General features: G+C 43.0%; 2 protein-coding genes across 2 annotated transcripts; both read left to right on the plus strand.

Annotated features, from left to right (window-relative positions):
- Window positions 1-853: 853 nt before the first annotated feature.
- On the plus strand, window positions 854-2,775 carry LOC133884770 (acidic leucine-rich nuclear phosphoprotein 32-related protein 2-like). The gene is made up of 3 exons (XM_062324321.1): window positions 854-1,431; window positions 2,164-2,394; window positions 2,717-2,775. The coding sequence occupies exons 1-2, from the start codon at window positions 928-930 to the stop codon at window positions 2,278-2,280; spliced, it is 621 nt and encodes a 206-aa protein (XP_062180305.1). The 5' UTR covers window positions 854-927; the 3' UTR covers window positions 2,281-2,394; window positions 2,717-2,775.
- Window positions 2,776-13,171: 10,396 nt separating this feature from the next.
- On the plus strand, window positions 13,172-16,557 carry LOC133885145 (ras-related protein RABE1c). The gene is made up of 9 exons (XM_062324800.1): window positions 13,172-13,332; window positions 13,446-13,551; window positions 15,061-15,133; window positions 15,255-15,355; window positions 15,443-15,508; window positions 15,600-15,697; window positions 15,863-15,925; window positions 16,005-16,097; window positions 16,175-16,557. Exons 2-9 carry the CDS (start codon window positions 13,479-13,481, stop codon window positions 16,253-16,255), a joined length of 648 nt encoding a protein of 215 aa, XP_062180784.1. The 5' UTR covers window positions 13,172-13,332; window positions 13,446-13,478; the 3' UTR covers window positions 16,256-16,557.
- The last annotated feature ends 1,076 nt before the right edge of the window (window positions 16,558-17,633 follow it).

The following is a 17,633-nucleotide window of genomic DNA, read 5'->3' on the forward strand; positions in this document are numbered from 1 at the left end:
TACCTCGATAAACCTGTGGCATACCAGATCGGACCGTCTATTTGGACATCTATGCGTGCCGACATGGAGCCAAGATTCATTGTTGTCTGAAGAATCGAAGATTTTTCCTGTGCTAGTAGTAGTTTAATTTGCCATTTTTTTTTTGAAAAATACAACGTATAAGCGAAGAAAGCGTTAGCTGTTCAATTTGATTTTCCAAGATTATGTGTATCACACTGCAGATTCCCAGTGACAATTTCAACGCGGTCCGAGTGATGTGCATCACCTTCCAGTAATGTATGTAGTGAAACAAGTGCCGTACTATTTAACTGTATATATGGTATAGACTCTAGAGCTTACCATAAGTCTAAACAAAAAAAAAAAATCGAAATTGTTTGTTGCTCACTGCAAATTAGGAGGGCTCTTTGTCGCAACAGAAAATATGTCTAGCTGCAAGCCTGCAATGCTACATAGCAATAAGAAGAAAAAAAATCGCCCATCGTAGCAAACTAACTGGAAGGCTTATGGAGTTTCTCGGTATCGTGTTTTTTTAAAAGGTCTGCCTTTTATCTCGTTCTTCAGATATGCTTTTGGGGGAAAGAATTCAAGTATTGGGGAATAAGATAGAAGAGCATGGGAAGAAGCAGAGAGATAGAGAGGGGAATGCTGGTTTCATTTCTATCTTGCCTCTCAAGATGGTTACACCGGTCTCAACAAAAGAAGAAAGATGGTTACACCCTTTACAGGGTCCAAGATCGCACACATCACGCTTACAAGCCGAATTCTAGGTCCACCCGTCTCCCACTCATTGCTAAGCCAGCTGGAGGCAAAGTTCTTGCGATCGCTTGCCCAGGTGTTGCACACAGCACACCTTTTTGGCTTCCTATCCACTCCCGCACGCCGTACTTTCAAAGGGTTAGGGTTGTACCTCCAACCGCCGCAACAGCAATGGACGGCATCGGGGAAGACACCGACGACTGGAATCGCACCATCGCGGTGATCACAGCCAAGAGTACCGACTCCTCCATACCCAAAACACTAATCCTCATCGGGGCCATCAAGTCCTCCATGAGCCGCCTCCCCTCGTCGAAGCTCCTCAAGCCCTTCATCTCTTCCCTCGAGGAGCTCTCCATCAGCAACACCTGGCTCTCCTCGTTTGATGGACTGCCTCGACTACCGGTCCTCTACAACCTCTACCTCCCTGACAACCTCGTCTTGGGCGCTGCCACCCTCGACACCGTCGCGAAGTCCTGCGACGCCACTCTCCATCTCCTTGATCTGGGTAACAACTTATTCGCCGAGGTCAACAAGCTCGCCGCTCGCCGCCTCGCCGACATGAGGGTTCAGTCGCTTGACCTGTTCCACTATCCCGTCACCAAGGTGGAGGGGTACAGGGAGAATGCGTTCACACCGATTCCTAGTTTAAAGTACCTGGATGGAGGTTATGACCAGGTGAGAATTTTGCTCTAATTCTTACTATTTTAGAATCAGCATTGGTATTGACTTCAATGTGATGCAATTCAACTCATATAACTAGTTGTAGCAGCATGAAAGTCACATAATCGCTTGCTAATTAGGTTGTGTGAAGTCTGATTAACGATTTGTGTTTTTTCGCTCTGGATTTCACTTACTTGATGTACTGTTGATCTTTACTGTAACATTGTTCATATGATGCTAAGGTTGGGTGATACGATTCACAATTACAATTGTTAATTTTAATGTTCATGGCAAGGCCTATGATCAATTTTGCTTTGCAGGAGGTTCCTGTGGTAGGTGTTGTATCAAGTGATTTATTCATTTGTTTTTGTTTAGTCCTATATCTTTAGTTTTTGGACCGTTTCACACCTTGAGCTGCCATCTATCAATGTGTGTTATTTATTCCTCTCATTTTCTGATATTCGCTGGAGTGTACAATCCTGCACTCTGAAATGAGTGGCTAAAGTAACAAGCAATAAGACACCCATTTCACACATAATACTTGGTGTCCAAAATGATGGATACTCCCGTTGATATGCAGTAAGTAATTTAAAATAGTGGGAGTGTGGGACTATCCAGAATTCTTTGTATATTAGTTGCTTTTTTGTGCAAGGAAACATATCTAGCGTAAGGTTATGAAAATAGGTTGAAATCATTGTATGGTGCATTGTTCTAATTAAAATATCTGTTCCAATTGACAAGCTGAAGCCATGGATGACATGTATTTTGGTGGAGGAGCCTGTCTTACCTCTCAAAAATAGACGGCATTACTATCCGGGTACCGGCACCAGAGGATTATTGTGCCAAGAATCCAGCCTACTATAAAACCAGAGGATTCAGATCCTGATATTATGGCTTTGTTTGACCTTCATAAGGAACTTTCTGAAATACAAGCTGGTCTTGTGGGCATCGTGGATGCCACAACATTTTGCAAATAAGGTTAGCATTAAGTGTGAACAAATACTTGTACTTAAGTTGAAAGTTACTTTAATGCTCTATAGCCACAACAATTCATCACTTCATGTCTGCATCTGAAAATTATTCATTATATTAACCAATATGTGGTGTTATCTTTATTGTTGAATTGACCCTAACATCGCAGAGCATGTTGAATTTCATTAGTAAACCAAGGCCATAATACCTTTGTTGGTGCACCTCTCCATTTTTTTTGAATTGTTCATTTCTATTAAGATAACAAATATAAAAAATATATAAAAAGCAGTCTCATTTTTCTCTCACAACTATTGTTTTGCGGACTTAGGGAATTGAAGAAATGCGAGCCCCCTAAACTCTTGATGTTCTTGTGGCATAGACATTGACGAAATGTGAGTCCGCTAAACTCTGTATCTTGTGTATTTTTTTAGTTGTTTATGAAGTAACACTAGCTCTTGGTTACTTAGTGCTAAAAATTGCATGGTCTCGTCTATTCATGTTCAATACAAAGTTAAAAGTTCAGTGTCGTCCATACTGGAACTGTAAGGAGGCGCTAGCACCTCTCATGGACTTGTAGAAGATTGGATAAACGATGTGGTGGCAATAGCGAAGGATGGCAAAGCTCCATACCAATAATATTTGAGGAGAAAAAAAATGAGCCGTTGGAGCAGACATCCCAACTTTCAGTTATGCCGAGCAAACATGCAAGGGCATCTTAGTTGTTAATACTAATATATTGTTTTTAGTATTTTTTTTAATATCTTAGAGTCTAGCAATAATCTCTATTATATTGCTGGAATTGCATTCTCTGTTGAGTCTTAGAGTTTGTGTGGTTGATTAAATTATCTGCATTGTAGACATTTTCAGCCGGCCTTTGAACGATGTACCTGATGAAGTTTTGTAGATAGAAGCTCTGTACAATAAACTCGGTATCTCATCAAGTGAGATACAAAGTGCTCCTGCTCAACACGAAGTGCTATAAAACTGTCATTCATTCTTTATTGGTAGTATGCTTGTGAACATAATCTGCAAGACATATATGACTTATCATCTAGCGAGGTACACAATGTTGTTGCTGAACATAAGTGCAACTAATATCTGTTCAGGTCCATGTTGTCGCCATGTTCATGAACTTGGGTTATAGGGTGTGAAGCACTTTAGGAAAAACACGGTGTGTTATCACATGAGATATAAAATGATGTTGCTTAACGTAAAGTGTTTCAAATATCTGTTTGGATCCTTATTGGCAACATGTTTATGAACTTGGGATGTGGCATGTAAAGGGTGGCAAACTGATAATATCATTTACTCTTTAATGCTTAACTTGGTTGTTTACCCTACACATTGAATTGTAGATGTTCTTTAGCTACATGTTCTTTAGCTACACCTCTGGAGTAATCGACCCAGCATAGGTAGTTGGCGTAAGGGACAACCGTGTGAGATTCCCACTAGACGTGAATGTCACGGAACGTAGCCTTGCCATCTTGGACACTCGTGTGCTTAACTTCCCACTTACCAGCAGTGGTTGCCCCGTCCGAGTAGAGCCTGAAGAGCTCACCTTCGAGAGGCGCATCCTCGTCGTCATTGAGCTTGGCCAGATTAAGACGGAGGTCCACCACCACGAATTCTCCTAAATCACCAGTGAGCAAGAGGCTGGTGCCTCTACAGTTCACCATACGCAGACGGCTCCTCCATGAGCCCTCCTCTGATGCCGTGATCTCCTTTACCGTTGAGTAGCAGCGTGGGAGCTGCGGGAGCTTGGGACCAGAGGGGTAGGCCCAGTAGATGAGTAATCAATTACGTAGCGCGTCGAGGGGAGCTCCTTGAAGTCACCCTCCATGTGGAAGAGGACGGCGTTGCCGTGGGCCGCCACGACAGTGTCGAAGCAGGACAATCGCGCCCCTCCGGGCAGTGAACGTAGAGGCAGGATGTACCTGGCAGCGAGCTGAGAATGGAGGAGGAGCACGATTTCGCTATTGCTGGTGGGGGCCTTCGCGAAGGTCATCTTGTCGTCGCGGAAGGAGTCGATGTCCTTACGGTAGATGCGATGGTCCATAACCACCCAACTAGGTACAGAGGGGCTTATTTGATTGGACTTCCATGGGGATTGTGCCCTAGCTCTGATTTAGGATGCGCGATGCGGAACGATATTGGTCTAAGGTTCGTAGCAGCAGGTGACAACGATGAAGGGAAAAGGAAGAGCAATAATTAGACCTGGCCAAATGGGCCGAACCTAATGGGACATCACGTGGTCTCATACTGTGAGCATGGTCCAAGCACAGCATGATCCATTTACAATCGTGTCGAGTCAACATACACAACACGACGGATTGGACTGCTAAGGCTAGAACCGTGACACGCCAGGCTAAAACGTCATGATCCGTAATACTATGAAAACTTCCGACTTCTACTAGCATGGGATTGTGTAAATTTCCCTTCCACTGCATGCGTGCCTCACTGCCTATCTAATGCGTCTCACTCTCTCTCACATGCAACACACATAGTTGCAGATGCACAAGCCACACATTTTTTTATTCACCGGCCACATGCATCCATTCATGTAACGGTCACATAATAAAATATACCGGACTGACACAGGTGAGAGATGATATGTGCCTGGCTTCGCGTTCCACTTTGTGATATCTGCCTAATCTTTAGGGTCAAAGTAGAACAAGGAGCTTAGTTAAGGATGATCTCTTAGATCAGCTGCTTGCATTTCAGTAGTTGCTCTTTCGACTTGTCGGCTGCCACGTAGAACACAACTTCCTTCTATGTCAAGTACTGGTTTCAAACTGACAACAGACTCACTTGCAAAAAAATATTGTAATGGTACTTTCAATGATATATATGGCCGGCCACATATTGGGCGGAGCCATCCAATGATATATGTAACATCCTGATTTTTAAATATCTTAATTTTTTAAATTTTTTCTAGAATTAATTAGGGTTTAAACAAATAGAATAGGATAAAACCTATTTTCTAAAACCAAATCTATTTTTGACTTAGGATATATTTTGTTTAAATGCATTCATACTGGAGTTAGGCATTTAGGGTTTTTGTTTGGCTTTGTTTGTTTAGTGTTTGCTTTAGAATAGAAATAGCAATAGCTTGGAATAAATAATAGGAAAGGAAACAAAAATCCTAAAGCCAACCCAAACTCTTTCCTCTAACCTAGCCTAGCCTTTTTCATCTTTTTCCCCGGCCCGCTCACCTCTCCCCTCAGCCTGCTCAGCCCGAGCCAGCCCGACCTCCTCCTCTCTCCCTCCCGCTCCTCCCCTCCCTTCCGGCCTAGGCCGCTCCCCGCGCCTCTGACCTAGCCACCTGCGCCGTGCCTCGTGCCATCCCGAGCTGTTGCCACCTCACACCAGGACACGCCTCGGTCGAAACCCATTTTCACCCCACTCCCGCGCCCGTCTTCTTTGACTCGGACACCGCCTTCGCCGTCGAGTCAGAGTGGGACTCGAGACCACCACCGCCTCTAGAGTCTCGGACCGCCCTGAGAGCCCCGAGCCCGCCCATATATACCCACGCCCCCTCCTCGTTCAATCTCTAACCCAAACCCGCCGAGATCTCGAGCCCTTCTCACCGAGTTTGAGCTCTCGCCGCCATTGCTGCCGCCCGTCATCTAGCCCCGCAGTTGAGCCGTTCCCATGCTACCTTGCCTCTGTCGAGCCATCTCCGAGCCTCGATGCCACCAGTTGAAGATCGAGTAGCCCTCACCTTGCCTCCACGGTCGCTGGAGCCACCTCCCGTCGTGCCCCTGATCTCCTTTGCCGTCTACATCGTCCCCGAGCCCCTTCCGGTGCCACTCTGCCCTCGGTAAGCCCCAAAATCGACTCCCCGTGAGCATCTTCATCTATGCCGTCACCGACGAGCCAGAACCCGATTTCGGCGAGTTTCCGGTGAGTCCACCGCCGTCTTCCCCTTGGTGCCACCGTGCTCCCTCTCTCCGGTCGCCCCATTCTCCCTGAGCCGTTAGATCTATCACGTGCGGCCAAGATTAGGACCCTACATACCCCTTCGCCAGCCAGTAGAAAGTCACCACGTGGCACACATAATCGCAATAAGCCTTTTGTGCCACGTCAGCCGCCACATCAGCTGCCACATCACCCTCTTTGCTTACGTGTTAGCCCAGTTAGCAGTCAACGCGGCAAATAAGGTTTTCCAATGTAAAAACAATTCTAAATAATCCTAATAATTGGTAATTTTGCAAATACACCACTGAACTTTAATGTTTTTACAAAAGAGCCCCTACTTTTTTATAGTTTGGCCCCTAAACTTTTCTATAATTACAAATAGGGCCCTCTATTTTTAAAAAAGACCCTTAATCTTTTTGTTTTAATTAAAGTTCTTTTCTTTTTCAGAATTAACCCTAAACTTATTTTTAGCGTACCTTTTTTTTATTGTAGCTCCATTTTAAGCGATTCTTACGCCGTTAGATTCGTTTCTCCGAGCTCTGCCATTCTAGATAGATTTTGTCTTGTTATTCCTTTATTTTGCACTCTGTTCTTAATGTGCCTTGTTTATATGCTTTGCCGGTAATTATGCGATTAGACGTCAATGCCCCAGATCATCTTAAAGAACGTCAAGACCAAGAGCTAAAGTTCACTGAGCAATAGCAAGGAGAAGGCAAGTATCCTTTGATCATCTTGAACCTATGTTTTTTAAAAATATTTTTGTTTTATAAAACTACTTGCGATATCTATCAACTTGATGGGTAGTCATCTATGTTAGGATTTACCTAATTCTTCCTTTGCATTCATTGAGCCTAAGTGGTAGTTAATATGGGTCTTTTGGAAAAATTACTTAGCCATGCTGTCGGGATATTAGGAAGTGTCATATAACTGATTAATGAACATATGCAACTATGATGATAAACATGACATAGCAACATGGAACTTAGGACTTAGACAAAGAGATGGTTTTGTTAATGTTGGTGGGCTTGTGGATACGTTCCAAGCATAATGATAGGTTCTGGATGTCCTTTAATATTTGCTACGTTCTGGATGTCCGTTAACTTTTGTATAGGTTCTGGATATCCTTTAACATTTGACGGTTATTACTTGGTTGGATAGTCTTTGCCCAAGTGTAAATAAGTGAAACATGTGTAACTTGATTAAGGACTGATTCATAGAGCGACAATCCAAGAAATACTGTTCAAACACGAGGCCAATATAAGTAAGGCTTAGTATATCAGTTAGACACCTGGCTCACATTCATTGGGGGTACCAGGACCTAATTGATGGACCATGTTTCGTAGTGATCTCTTGACGGCACACCACTGTCGTGTGTTAAGTGTCTTGCAAATATGACAATATGGATATCACGACTCGTGGATAAAAGTTAGACAACATCTGCAGAGTGTAAAACTATTATAACAGTCGTACCCACGATTATGGGAGGTTTGTATCCTCACATGATTAGTTGGTTATATATATGGTTTGGTGTTGGTTATGGTTTGAAAGGTAGTTGTTCTCGGATAATAATTGTTTGGGTCATATGGGTATAATCACTTAATAATTGCTTAATGTTTTTCAATTACATTACTATTTTCTTTACTCGTATGTATACAAATAAATCTTTTGTTAGCATATTCTTGCTGTAAGCTTGCATATCATTATTTTTCCCACACTTACTGAGTACTCCATGTATTCACCCTTGCTATCTCCCCCAATACATATGTTGCTCAGTGAAAACTTTCAATACTTTCAAGACGATGACCTGGAGAACTAGGAGTGTGTTCCCCAGTTGGTGCCTGTGGAGTTGTTGTGGTCGCCGATGCTTTTGTTCCGCTACCATCGTTTAGAAGCTATAGTTTGATTATTAGAGTTGTTAGGTGGAGCCTTTGTGTAAGAGTTAAATAGTTGTAAGTTAAAGTATTGTTTTTGTTACTTCACCTATGATATTCTTATGTGTGTTAAATTTTTTTGACACATATAAGCCGTACTTGGTTTTGTCCATTAAAACCGGGTGTGACAGAGGTGGTATCAGATCCATACTGACTGTAGGATAGCAAGCCTAGCTAGAATGATCATTCTTAAGGTCTTTTCTAGTTCGTTTTAGCCCATAGAATCCTTTTTCTTAGTTCCTTTCTCATCTCTTTCTATCTTTTAAGGCTATCTCTTATATCATATCTTCTCCTTTATAGATAGTTCGCCAACTGCTCACTACTCGCAAGTCAACTGGAGGCCGACCGTTCGTTCTTCAATGTGTTTCAAATTAAGAGGAGATTGATGATCCCATTTTTTGCAATATATATCATGTTTCTGATGTCTATGAGAGTGATGGTCTGCATGTTAGATACCTTCCTCGCCTGCTATAGGGAATATTTTCTGGACTTTGACATACAAAGAAGCCAATCTACCAAGGAGTTAAGAAGCAGCAAACTGGGTATGTGAAATGGAAGGTAGAAGTCACCATCTATGACTACGAGCGAAGCGAAGAATGGATGTTCGTCGAATTGTGGGCATTCACTCTGTAATGTCCCCAAGAGCAACATTCACCGCCGGTGTTCGAGATGCAACATGTCAAGCCATATCCCGTGTCCGTGATCAACACAACAACAAGATGGTCTGTGCTTAGGCCTTCCTGGAGTTGACTCGTGCTGGCACGACACGACACGATGGACCGATCATACCTACTAAGCATGACACGATGTGGCACAAGGCACGATGAGACCGGGCCAGGTCATGCCGGCACAACACGTCCAAGTCCCAGCTCTTTGGCCTTCTTGCTGCTCAATAGCTCCTTCCCCAACGCCGAAGATTTCCCACCCCCAAAAGTAAAATGTTACAACAACTAAAATCGAATGTTCCATCCAATTAGATCAAATGTTCCAAGAACGAAAATCAAATGTTCCATTTAGAGCAATTGTTCCAAGAAAGAAAACATCAAATATTCCAGGAAGCGGGTCGTGAAGACGACAGAAGTGTCGACCAGCAAGATGAGCAACGGTACAATTTGTAACAGGAAAGGAGAAGGGAAGGTGAGGACGAGCACGACGGAGGCAATCGGGAACAGGAAGGGGACAATATCTTCCCAGATCTGGGGAAGACGATGAGTAGCTCGTAGGTGGCGGTGAGCAGCCGGGAATGAGAGGAGACAAGCACGAGGAGGAGGATGGTTAGAGCGATGGGGAGCTCATAACCTTGGAGGTAGCGTGCAGCGGCCGATGGGAGCAATAAGAAGCAATGCTAGGTGGGAGGGACGGGGTGTGAGAACTCACGTTGCTCAGTCGCATACGCGAAGTATAGTATTCTCAGTCCGTCACTGTGTAGCAGCTAGTGTCTATGGCGACGAAGGGGAGGCGGAAAGCCAAAAACCAGTCAGTAATCTACGGCAATCCCTTGTATTTACAATTGGGCATTGCATTTTTTTAGAGGAACCAAGATGGCTTTCATTGATATAACATGAACGATAGAAACCACCGGTTATAGACACTAGTTTTCTACAAGGAAATCCAAACATTATAACGCCTCGCCATCGGTGGATGAAATGCACCAAAGATGATGTCGGGAGCCGTTCCCTCAACCGACGAGGAAGCATATACTTTTTTTTACCACAGGAGATAGCCTGCCAGAGACAGGCCTTAGGAACGTTGAACGCACAGGCTCCACACAACGGCCATCGACTGTTACCTTGTTGAACAAAAAGAGAACCGACAGTACTAGCTTAACCGTCGGTGTGAACTTCACCTTCGACGAGCCTATAGCACCAACCCCCGTGATCGCCGACACCACGCCGATGACCCGAAAACCAAACACACCAGCTACACCGACTACAACACCAGAGCTCTGGCAAAACCGACCAAAACAACCTCTATCACACACACAAAAACCACAAAATCGTGCCCGAGCAAGAATGATGCACAACCTTCACAAGGGCAGGCAACTAAGCAACAGCTAACGCAAATCCGACCCCCAACGGCCACGGCGCTCACCGGCAGCTTCCCCTTAGCCATCTTCACCGCCACCGCCGTCCCTCTCACAACCAAGAATAGTGCTGGTCGGAAGAAGCACAAGCACCTCCCGCCAGGGACGGAGCCAGGGAGGGGCTAGCAGGAGCCATGGCCCCCCTATGGCTGATAATTTCCTTTATATAACACAAATCTTTTTATGTATAATAATAAAATTTCTCTATTTGGCACCTCTTATACTTAATTCATCCTAATTGGCCCCCTCTTTGATTTTTTTCTAGCTCCGTCCCTGCCTCCCGCAGTCGTCCCACACCGCCACCGGGAAGCGGAGCACGGACATCCGCACCACTCCACAGCCACCGGGAAGGCCAGACCCTGGGAGTTGGAGTCGCAACACGACCATCACGAAGGCTAGGCCCCGAGAGCCGAAATCGCAGCGTGACCCGTCATCCCCTGGTTCATCTTGCTCCACCGAAACTCATTGCACCCCTGCGTGACACCAATCGATGGCTCTATCGGGAAACCCTACCAAACCTAAAAGCTTCTAACAACTACTATCTACTATGCATACTTCACCCGGCGTCGATCTACTGGATCCCCACCACCCCTGGTGCCAAAGAGGCCGCCGGAGGAGGAGATCCAGCAAGATTGACACCGGATCTAAAAGATCGCTTTCGGATCATTTCTTTCTACTGTTGCTGGGAAACGAATTCTCTCGAGAGACGCTACAGTTGGGCATTGCATGGGAACCTAACTATAATTCAAAGTGTACATTAGCTAGTTGGGCCAATTTCTTGCGCACAAGCCCATGTAGCCATCATCCGTTGTCCTCTCATAGCCCAATTGGCCGAGGCGCTCAGGAATCATCAATCCACAGCTTCTTCTTCCACCTTGAGACAACCACGCACACCAGTGCTCACCTCCACCTTATCCTCCCAAAAATGGTTGCAAAGCTAAACTAACTGGATCGCAAGCAATAAGCTAACTTTCCGGCCATTATATCGAACTAACTGGACGACGTCTGAAAGCATAAATGGAATGCTTCCTTAAACAGATCAGTGGGCTTTGGTAGCCATTTTTGCATGCATTTTGCCAACTTCGGTGACTTAAGCTTGAAGTATGCTATATGCCTATATCTAGGCAATTTGGCGGTTGAGTACTTCTTTTATTTGAGAGCCTGATGTTTCTGTTATTGCATTTTATAGACCTAAAGAGAAGGAATTAGATGCGCTACACTGGAGTTTCTTTGACATATCATGATTTCAAAGTGCTGGTTTTGTGTGGACACCAGAGGTTAACTCTAAATGCTTCTAAATGCTACAAGTAGCTGCGATTGATTGGTAATTTCATGCCTGGTGAGTAACTAACCTCACCAGCACACAGTTTTAAACTTTAAAGTCCTCAAGGTACGTACGCTTGAAATTGCATCAAGAAACCTTCCCCGGCATTGCTTTCCCATATGGCCACCTCTCAGGCTACTTTTCGCGTGCTGTAACTGCATCGAGAAGACGCCGACGAGCGAAGTTTTTAAAGCGAGGGCGGCATGCATGGAGGCTGCGTGTGACCACACAAAGGGCGTTGAGTCGAAACAGTTAATCAAATCCGCGTGTTTATCGGGGAAAGTATATATGGTTTCAGATCTTTCGCAGCCTAGGTCTCCGGAAGCTCACCTCACCCTCTCGGCGAACAGCACTGTCGGGAACCGGTCGATTGCAGTGCAGGATCAAGCGCCGGTTCATAGTTAAGCTAGCGCACAGGTTGCAGTGCTCTCATGATTCTTTGTCTGCGGACCATGTGGCTTGCTTGGATGCGGCGGCAGAGTTTTCGTGAATGAGGCGAGTGGCTATGCCTGAGCTCAAATGGTCAAAAGCCGAAGGGCTGCTTAAGTTCTATTGCTCCCAGACTGAAGGTTTGCAGTTGTTTTAGGTCTGTTTGTTTTAACTGTAGATTTTGAAAAATAATTTGTAGATTATAGATGATAAAAAACTGTGCTGTATAAAACTTTTAAATCGTAGATTTAAAAAGTTTTAATAGGCAGTTCAGTAAAATAAACTTTTTACAATATGTAAAAAGCTGAGTAAAATCAGCTTATTAGATTCTCACAATCTAACACGCGGATTGTAAAAGTTATAAAAAAACTATCTATTTATTTCAGTTTCGAATCGTAAAAACTGAAAATTACAATCTAAAACCAAAACAAATAGACCTTTAAACTTGTCGACACAAGTATTTCCTAAAAAGTGTATATAAGTATTTTATCACGTTGCATGGACTACATAGACTATTCAGAGGTATGATAAAGTTGAATACGAAATTTCCTCTAGCCTTTATGCATACATGGTTTATCATAATCATTTATTTACGTTGAGATTCATACTAAAAAGATAAGAAAAAAAATCATAAGATATACAAGAAAAATCAACGAATAGATAATATCAAATAACATAAATAGATAACTAAAATAAACAGTATATCTACAATTTCATATGCTCTCCTGAATCGGACTAACTATTTAAATAGGTCACGCCTCGAGACCGTCCGATCGGCCGGTATCCAACCGCATTGCACCCCCATTTGCACCATACGTAAGAGTACCAAACAATTAATTATAGATAATAATAATACCAGTATCCCTAACCTATGTAATGACCTTGATTGAAAATTGGAATGGTGTAGCCGTAGCAAGGCATCTTCATTAGCGTTGGATAGCAATAGCATACGGTGTCAGGCTTAAGCTTACCGGTCGGTGGCCGAGAGCGCCTCGGGTTAAGCAAAGCAGCGCAACTAACCAGCCCTGCCTTCCAATGCAAGTGACCTGACCCGACCCGACCCCATCATATCACATGCTCAATCGCTCGTGCGACCGGGCGAATCAAACCACCAGCGATTAGTTTTACACCCCCCCACCCACCCAACAAAAAAAAAAAAATCCCCGTCTCCTCGCCTCGTCTCGTGCCCACCTCTTCCCTTCCCCAGATCCGCCACCGCCCGCTCCTCGATCCCCGCACCCCACGCACGCGGCCCGCAGGTGAGCCCACCGATGCCCGCCCCGACGTCCGTCGCCGCCATTCCCTCGGGTTACTCATGCTGTTTGTTTCTGTTTCCGTCTCTTTGCAACTCGGGGGGTTGCGCACCGGGTAGGAAGAGGAGGAGGAGGGTGGTGCGAACAGAGGCATGGCAGCGCCTCCGGCGAGGGCCCGGGCCGACTACGACTACCTCATCAAGTTGCTCCTCATCGGGGACAGCGGTGGGTGCCGCTAGATCTCTCTCTGTCTCGATTGAGGGGTGTATGTGTTCGTGGGATCGGAGGTGGTTTGGGCTTGTAGGCAAAATGGATCTTGCTCGCGTTGTCCGTGGTCGTATTCGTATTCGTATTCGCGTGATTGATCCATGTTCCGTTCGGTGTGGAGATTGGATGAAATGTTGCTTGCTGGTTCCTGAATAGTTTGTGCTTTCTGTTCGGCATGCGTAAGGACCACTGTTGGGTGCGTGGGTGATTTATGAGCATGTTAGTATTAGCTGCCTCCGTGCATTAGTTTCAGATGCACAATTGGGAGAGTGATGAGAAGGATGAAGCCAAGAGATGGATTATGGCTTGTTGTTACTTTTTTTTTTCTTTCATGGATGAGCACTCACTTGTGAAAATTATTTATGGCCTGTTTGTTTTAGCTTCAGATTGTGAGAATCTAGTCTATTCCGTAGAATCAGTGGAAGCTCCTTCCTACCAAAATATGGATTGTGAGATTTCGTAGTACAACTTGGCTAGTGGATTGTGAGAATCAGCTTTTTATATTGTGACCTTTTGTTTTTGCTTTTGCTTTTAGGGCTAGAATCCATAATTAGAACAAAAAACAAACAGGCCCTTAGTTGAAGGAGTAAGGGCATTGGAAATAGTCTAACCCGTGGAAATGTGCTTTCATAGTTCCTTGCTCTGCAGATTAAGTTGGTAGACTTGTTCAAAGGTTGACATGTTGAGTTGATCCTTCCTGGTTAAGCGATGCTTTCTTTTTACCCATTTTTGCATTTAGCAAAGAGACTAGAAAATGTTACTTCAAAATACACTCATTTTAGGTTCTTCTGATGATGTAAAACTATTTATTTGTGGTGTCATGTGCTGTTCCATCTTCTATAGTGTTTTTTTTTTACTTGTTAGTGCATACCATAAAACCATGAAATTTATGGAACGTGTTGTTGTGAGTCTATAGAGAGAGGGGATCGATTTGTGAAATAGCAGCTGCTGGATGTCAGTTGGAGCAATGAAACTAATATATCGGCACAACAATTAACTGGATGTTCCTCAGTTGGATAATGCCTCTATGTAAATTTAATTAAGACTTAGCCAGGAAATATGCGTTAACTGAACTCGGGGCATTTTTTGTGTTATCTCTCTGATCCATTTTGCCCATCTTTCACTCTTTCCCTGATCCAGTCTTACTGATGGGATCAATTAAGTGGTTCTTGGTACACAGTTGTGATGGCTATCCATTTTGTATTCCATTTCTTCTATCCATTGGTTTTGAGCATTTCTATTATTTGATTGAAATATATCAGTTCCTGGCATAGCCTTGGCATTATGCTGAATGCTGAGTCTTGCTCTAGTAGCTATATTGTAAAGTGTAGTTTTGGACAGTTATCATTACAAGGTTATGCTTTTGACTTGAAAGTTAATGTGTAGCTAGTGGCATGATCAACGGTCAAGTTTTCTGTTGTGTAAATTTCCTGATAATCGCTCTTCTTACTCCTTTTCCATGTCTAGGTGTTGGCAAGAGTTGCCTCCTCTTGCGGTTCTCTGATGGTTCCTTCACTACAAGCTTCATCACCACAATTGGGTAAGTCTCTTTGGTGTTGTGAAGATTGTTTAATTGCTCGTCTTGTGTTCCTACACCAAATGGGAATTGGGGCCTTTGTTATGTTGTACTCCACACTTATTTCAGTACTTGTTTTGTGTAGTATTGACTTTAAGATAAGAACAATAGAATTGGATGGCAAGCGTATCAAGCTACAGATTTGGGACACAGCGGGCCAAGAACGCTTCCGGACTATTACCACTGGTATATTGCTTATTTCATTTCCGGTTAACTATTTCCTTGAAGCTATATCATAAACCATCTGATCCAGTAAACTTTATTTTATTTCAGCATACTACCGAGGAGCTATGGGCATCCTTCTTGTTTATGACGTGACCGACGAGTCATCTTTTAACAGTAACCTCTTCCGCTTAATCATACACCTGTTTCCTCATGCTTCCATTTTGAAGTATTAACCCATTTGTCAACAATTGGTTCTAACATACAGACATCCGAAACTGGATTCGGAATATTGAGCAACATGCCTCTGATAATGTCAACAAGATATTGGTTGGCAACAAGGCAGATATGGACGAGAGTAAAAGGGTACACATCCATTAATTCATCTTTCCCTTTTATTGTACTAGTATTCTATAATGTTTGACTATTTCACACTGTATCATTTATTAAAAATCAATAGTTAGATGCTTAATTTTCCTTATAATTACTAGCTAAATGTTGATCTTTTTCCTTCTGTTCCTGTTGCTTCAGGCTGTACCTACTGCGAAAGGGCAAGCACTTGCCGATGAATACGGCATCAAATTTTTTGAAACTGTATGTTGCTTGCCTGAATTGAGTGATTTTTTCAGTGACAAAGTTGTTTTTTGATCTCACAGTGCGCTGTCTCTTTCAGAGTGCCAAGACAAACCTTAACGTGGAGCAAGTCTTTTTCTCCATCGCACGCGACATTAAGCAGAGGCTTGCCGAGACTGATTCAAAGCCAGAGGTACAGATAATTGCACTTAGTTATGCTTTTAATTCCATCCTGTCCAGTGTTTTGAGCAATATGTTCTTGAACTGTAGGACAAGACAATCAAGATTAACAAGACAGACCAGGGTTCTGAGGCACCAGCAACTGCCCGTTCTGCTTGCTGCGGCTCATAAGGGATGCTAGACATTCATGATCATTGATTGTTTGACATTATTTATTTCCCGCTTGGCTGTTATAGGAAGAATTTGAAGAAGCCACTTGTGATACTGTTGTGGTTGTACTTGTGTTTGCTTCCATTCTTTGAAGCAACCACTCTTGCTGTTGACGTAGCTACTGCTATTGCTGGGAGCTATTGTACGCTGGATTTCGATCCGTTAAAGAACCTCTCCCTCCCTACAGTGTGTAATGAAATCCATGTCGTTGGGTTTGCATTTTATCAATCAATTCATGGAATAACGTATTGTTCTGATGTGAACTGTGGTGGGTTTTTTTTTCTAACTTGCAATTCCTTTGGCCTTTTTTTTTTGCCTTGGGAGAACACCTTGCGATTCTTTTGTTGCTATCAGGTGTACCTTTGTACCAGGAATGTCTGTATCAGGGGCGGGTCTACGCGGGTGTTCAGCCCATGAATTTTGGCAAATAATCAGCGATTAGGAAGCTATGTTACATATGTACGACGGCATTTTGATGTAAGTGTGCATTTCATCTTTATTATTATTGTATTTTTACATATGTGGGCGCATACACATAATATATATATATACATATATATAAAAGAAAAAAAGAGAAAGCAAAGAAAAAAAAAAGGATCTTAAGTCAGCCCATGTGCTACCATCCGGCCGGCCCAACCTTCCCTCCTTCTCTCTTTCCTCTCTTGGGCCGGCCGAGACTACTTCCTTAATTTCTCTGCTAGCTAGGTGAATTCTTTTTATTTTTATATTTTAGCATAAATAATTAAATAAATAGACGCATGATAAAAAGATTTACAAGAATAAATATCTACCATACTCTCATAAAATGACTAGTCCCTTACTGCCCCTTGAGAGAGCGGTAAGCTTTCACCCATACGTGAATGACCTTTACTATTTTCTGATTAGACGACTAGACCCTTACCGTCTCTTTTTAGAGAAAGTTAAGCCCCTGTGTAAACAATACTAGATAGGAGTATTGTTTATATCTCTAATTCTCCTCTATTTAAAGTAATGGTCTTCTGATCTCCAAAAATTATATTTTTTTTACGTGTGTCATAATCCATGTGCAACATATTTTAATTGTATTCACCAAAAAAGCTTATATAGAATTTAAATAAAAATTCTAAAAAAAGTTACTTTTATAACTTGTAACAATTTTTAAGGCCTCAAATAAATTTCCAAAAATCTGGAAAATTCACTAATATTCTTCTTATGTGATGGGCTAATTTTTAAAATTATTTTCAAGCCTAAAGTTATATGGTGAAAAATGAGTTCCTGTAATGCTCTATTTATATGTTTGAATTCAAATTAAATTAAAAGAAAAATATCAAATGAATGATAAAAATACATATAAATACAA

Source organism: Phragmites australis, chromosome 11 (genome assembly GCF_958298935.1).
Source record: "Phragmites australis chromosome 11, lpPhrAust1.1, whole genome shotgun sequence".
NCBI classification, from domain to species: domain Eukaryota; kingdom Viridiplantae; phylum Streptophyta; class Magnoliopsida; order Poales; family Poaceae; genus Phragmites; species Phragmites australis.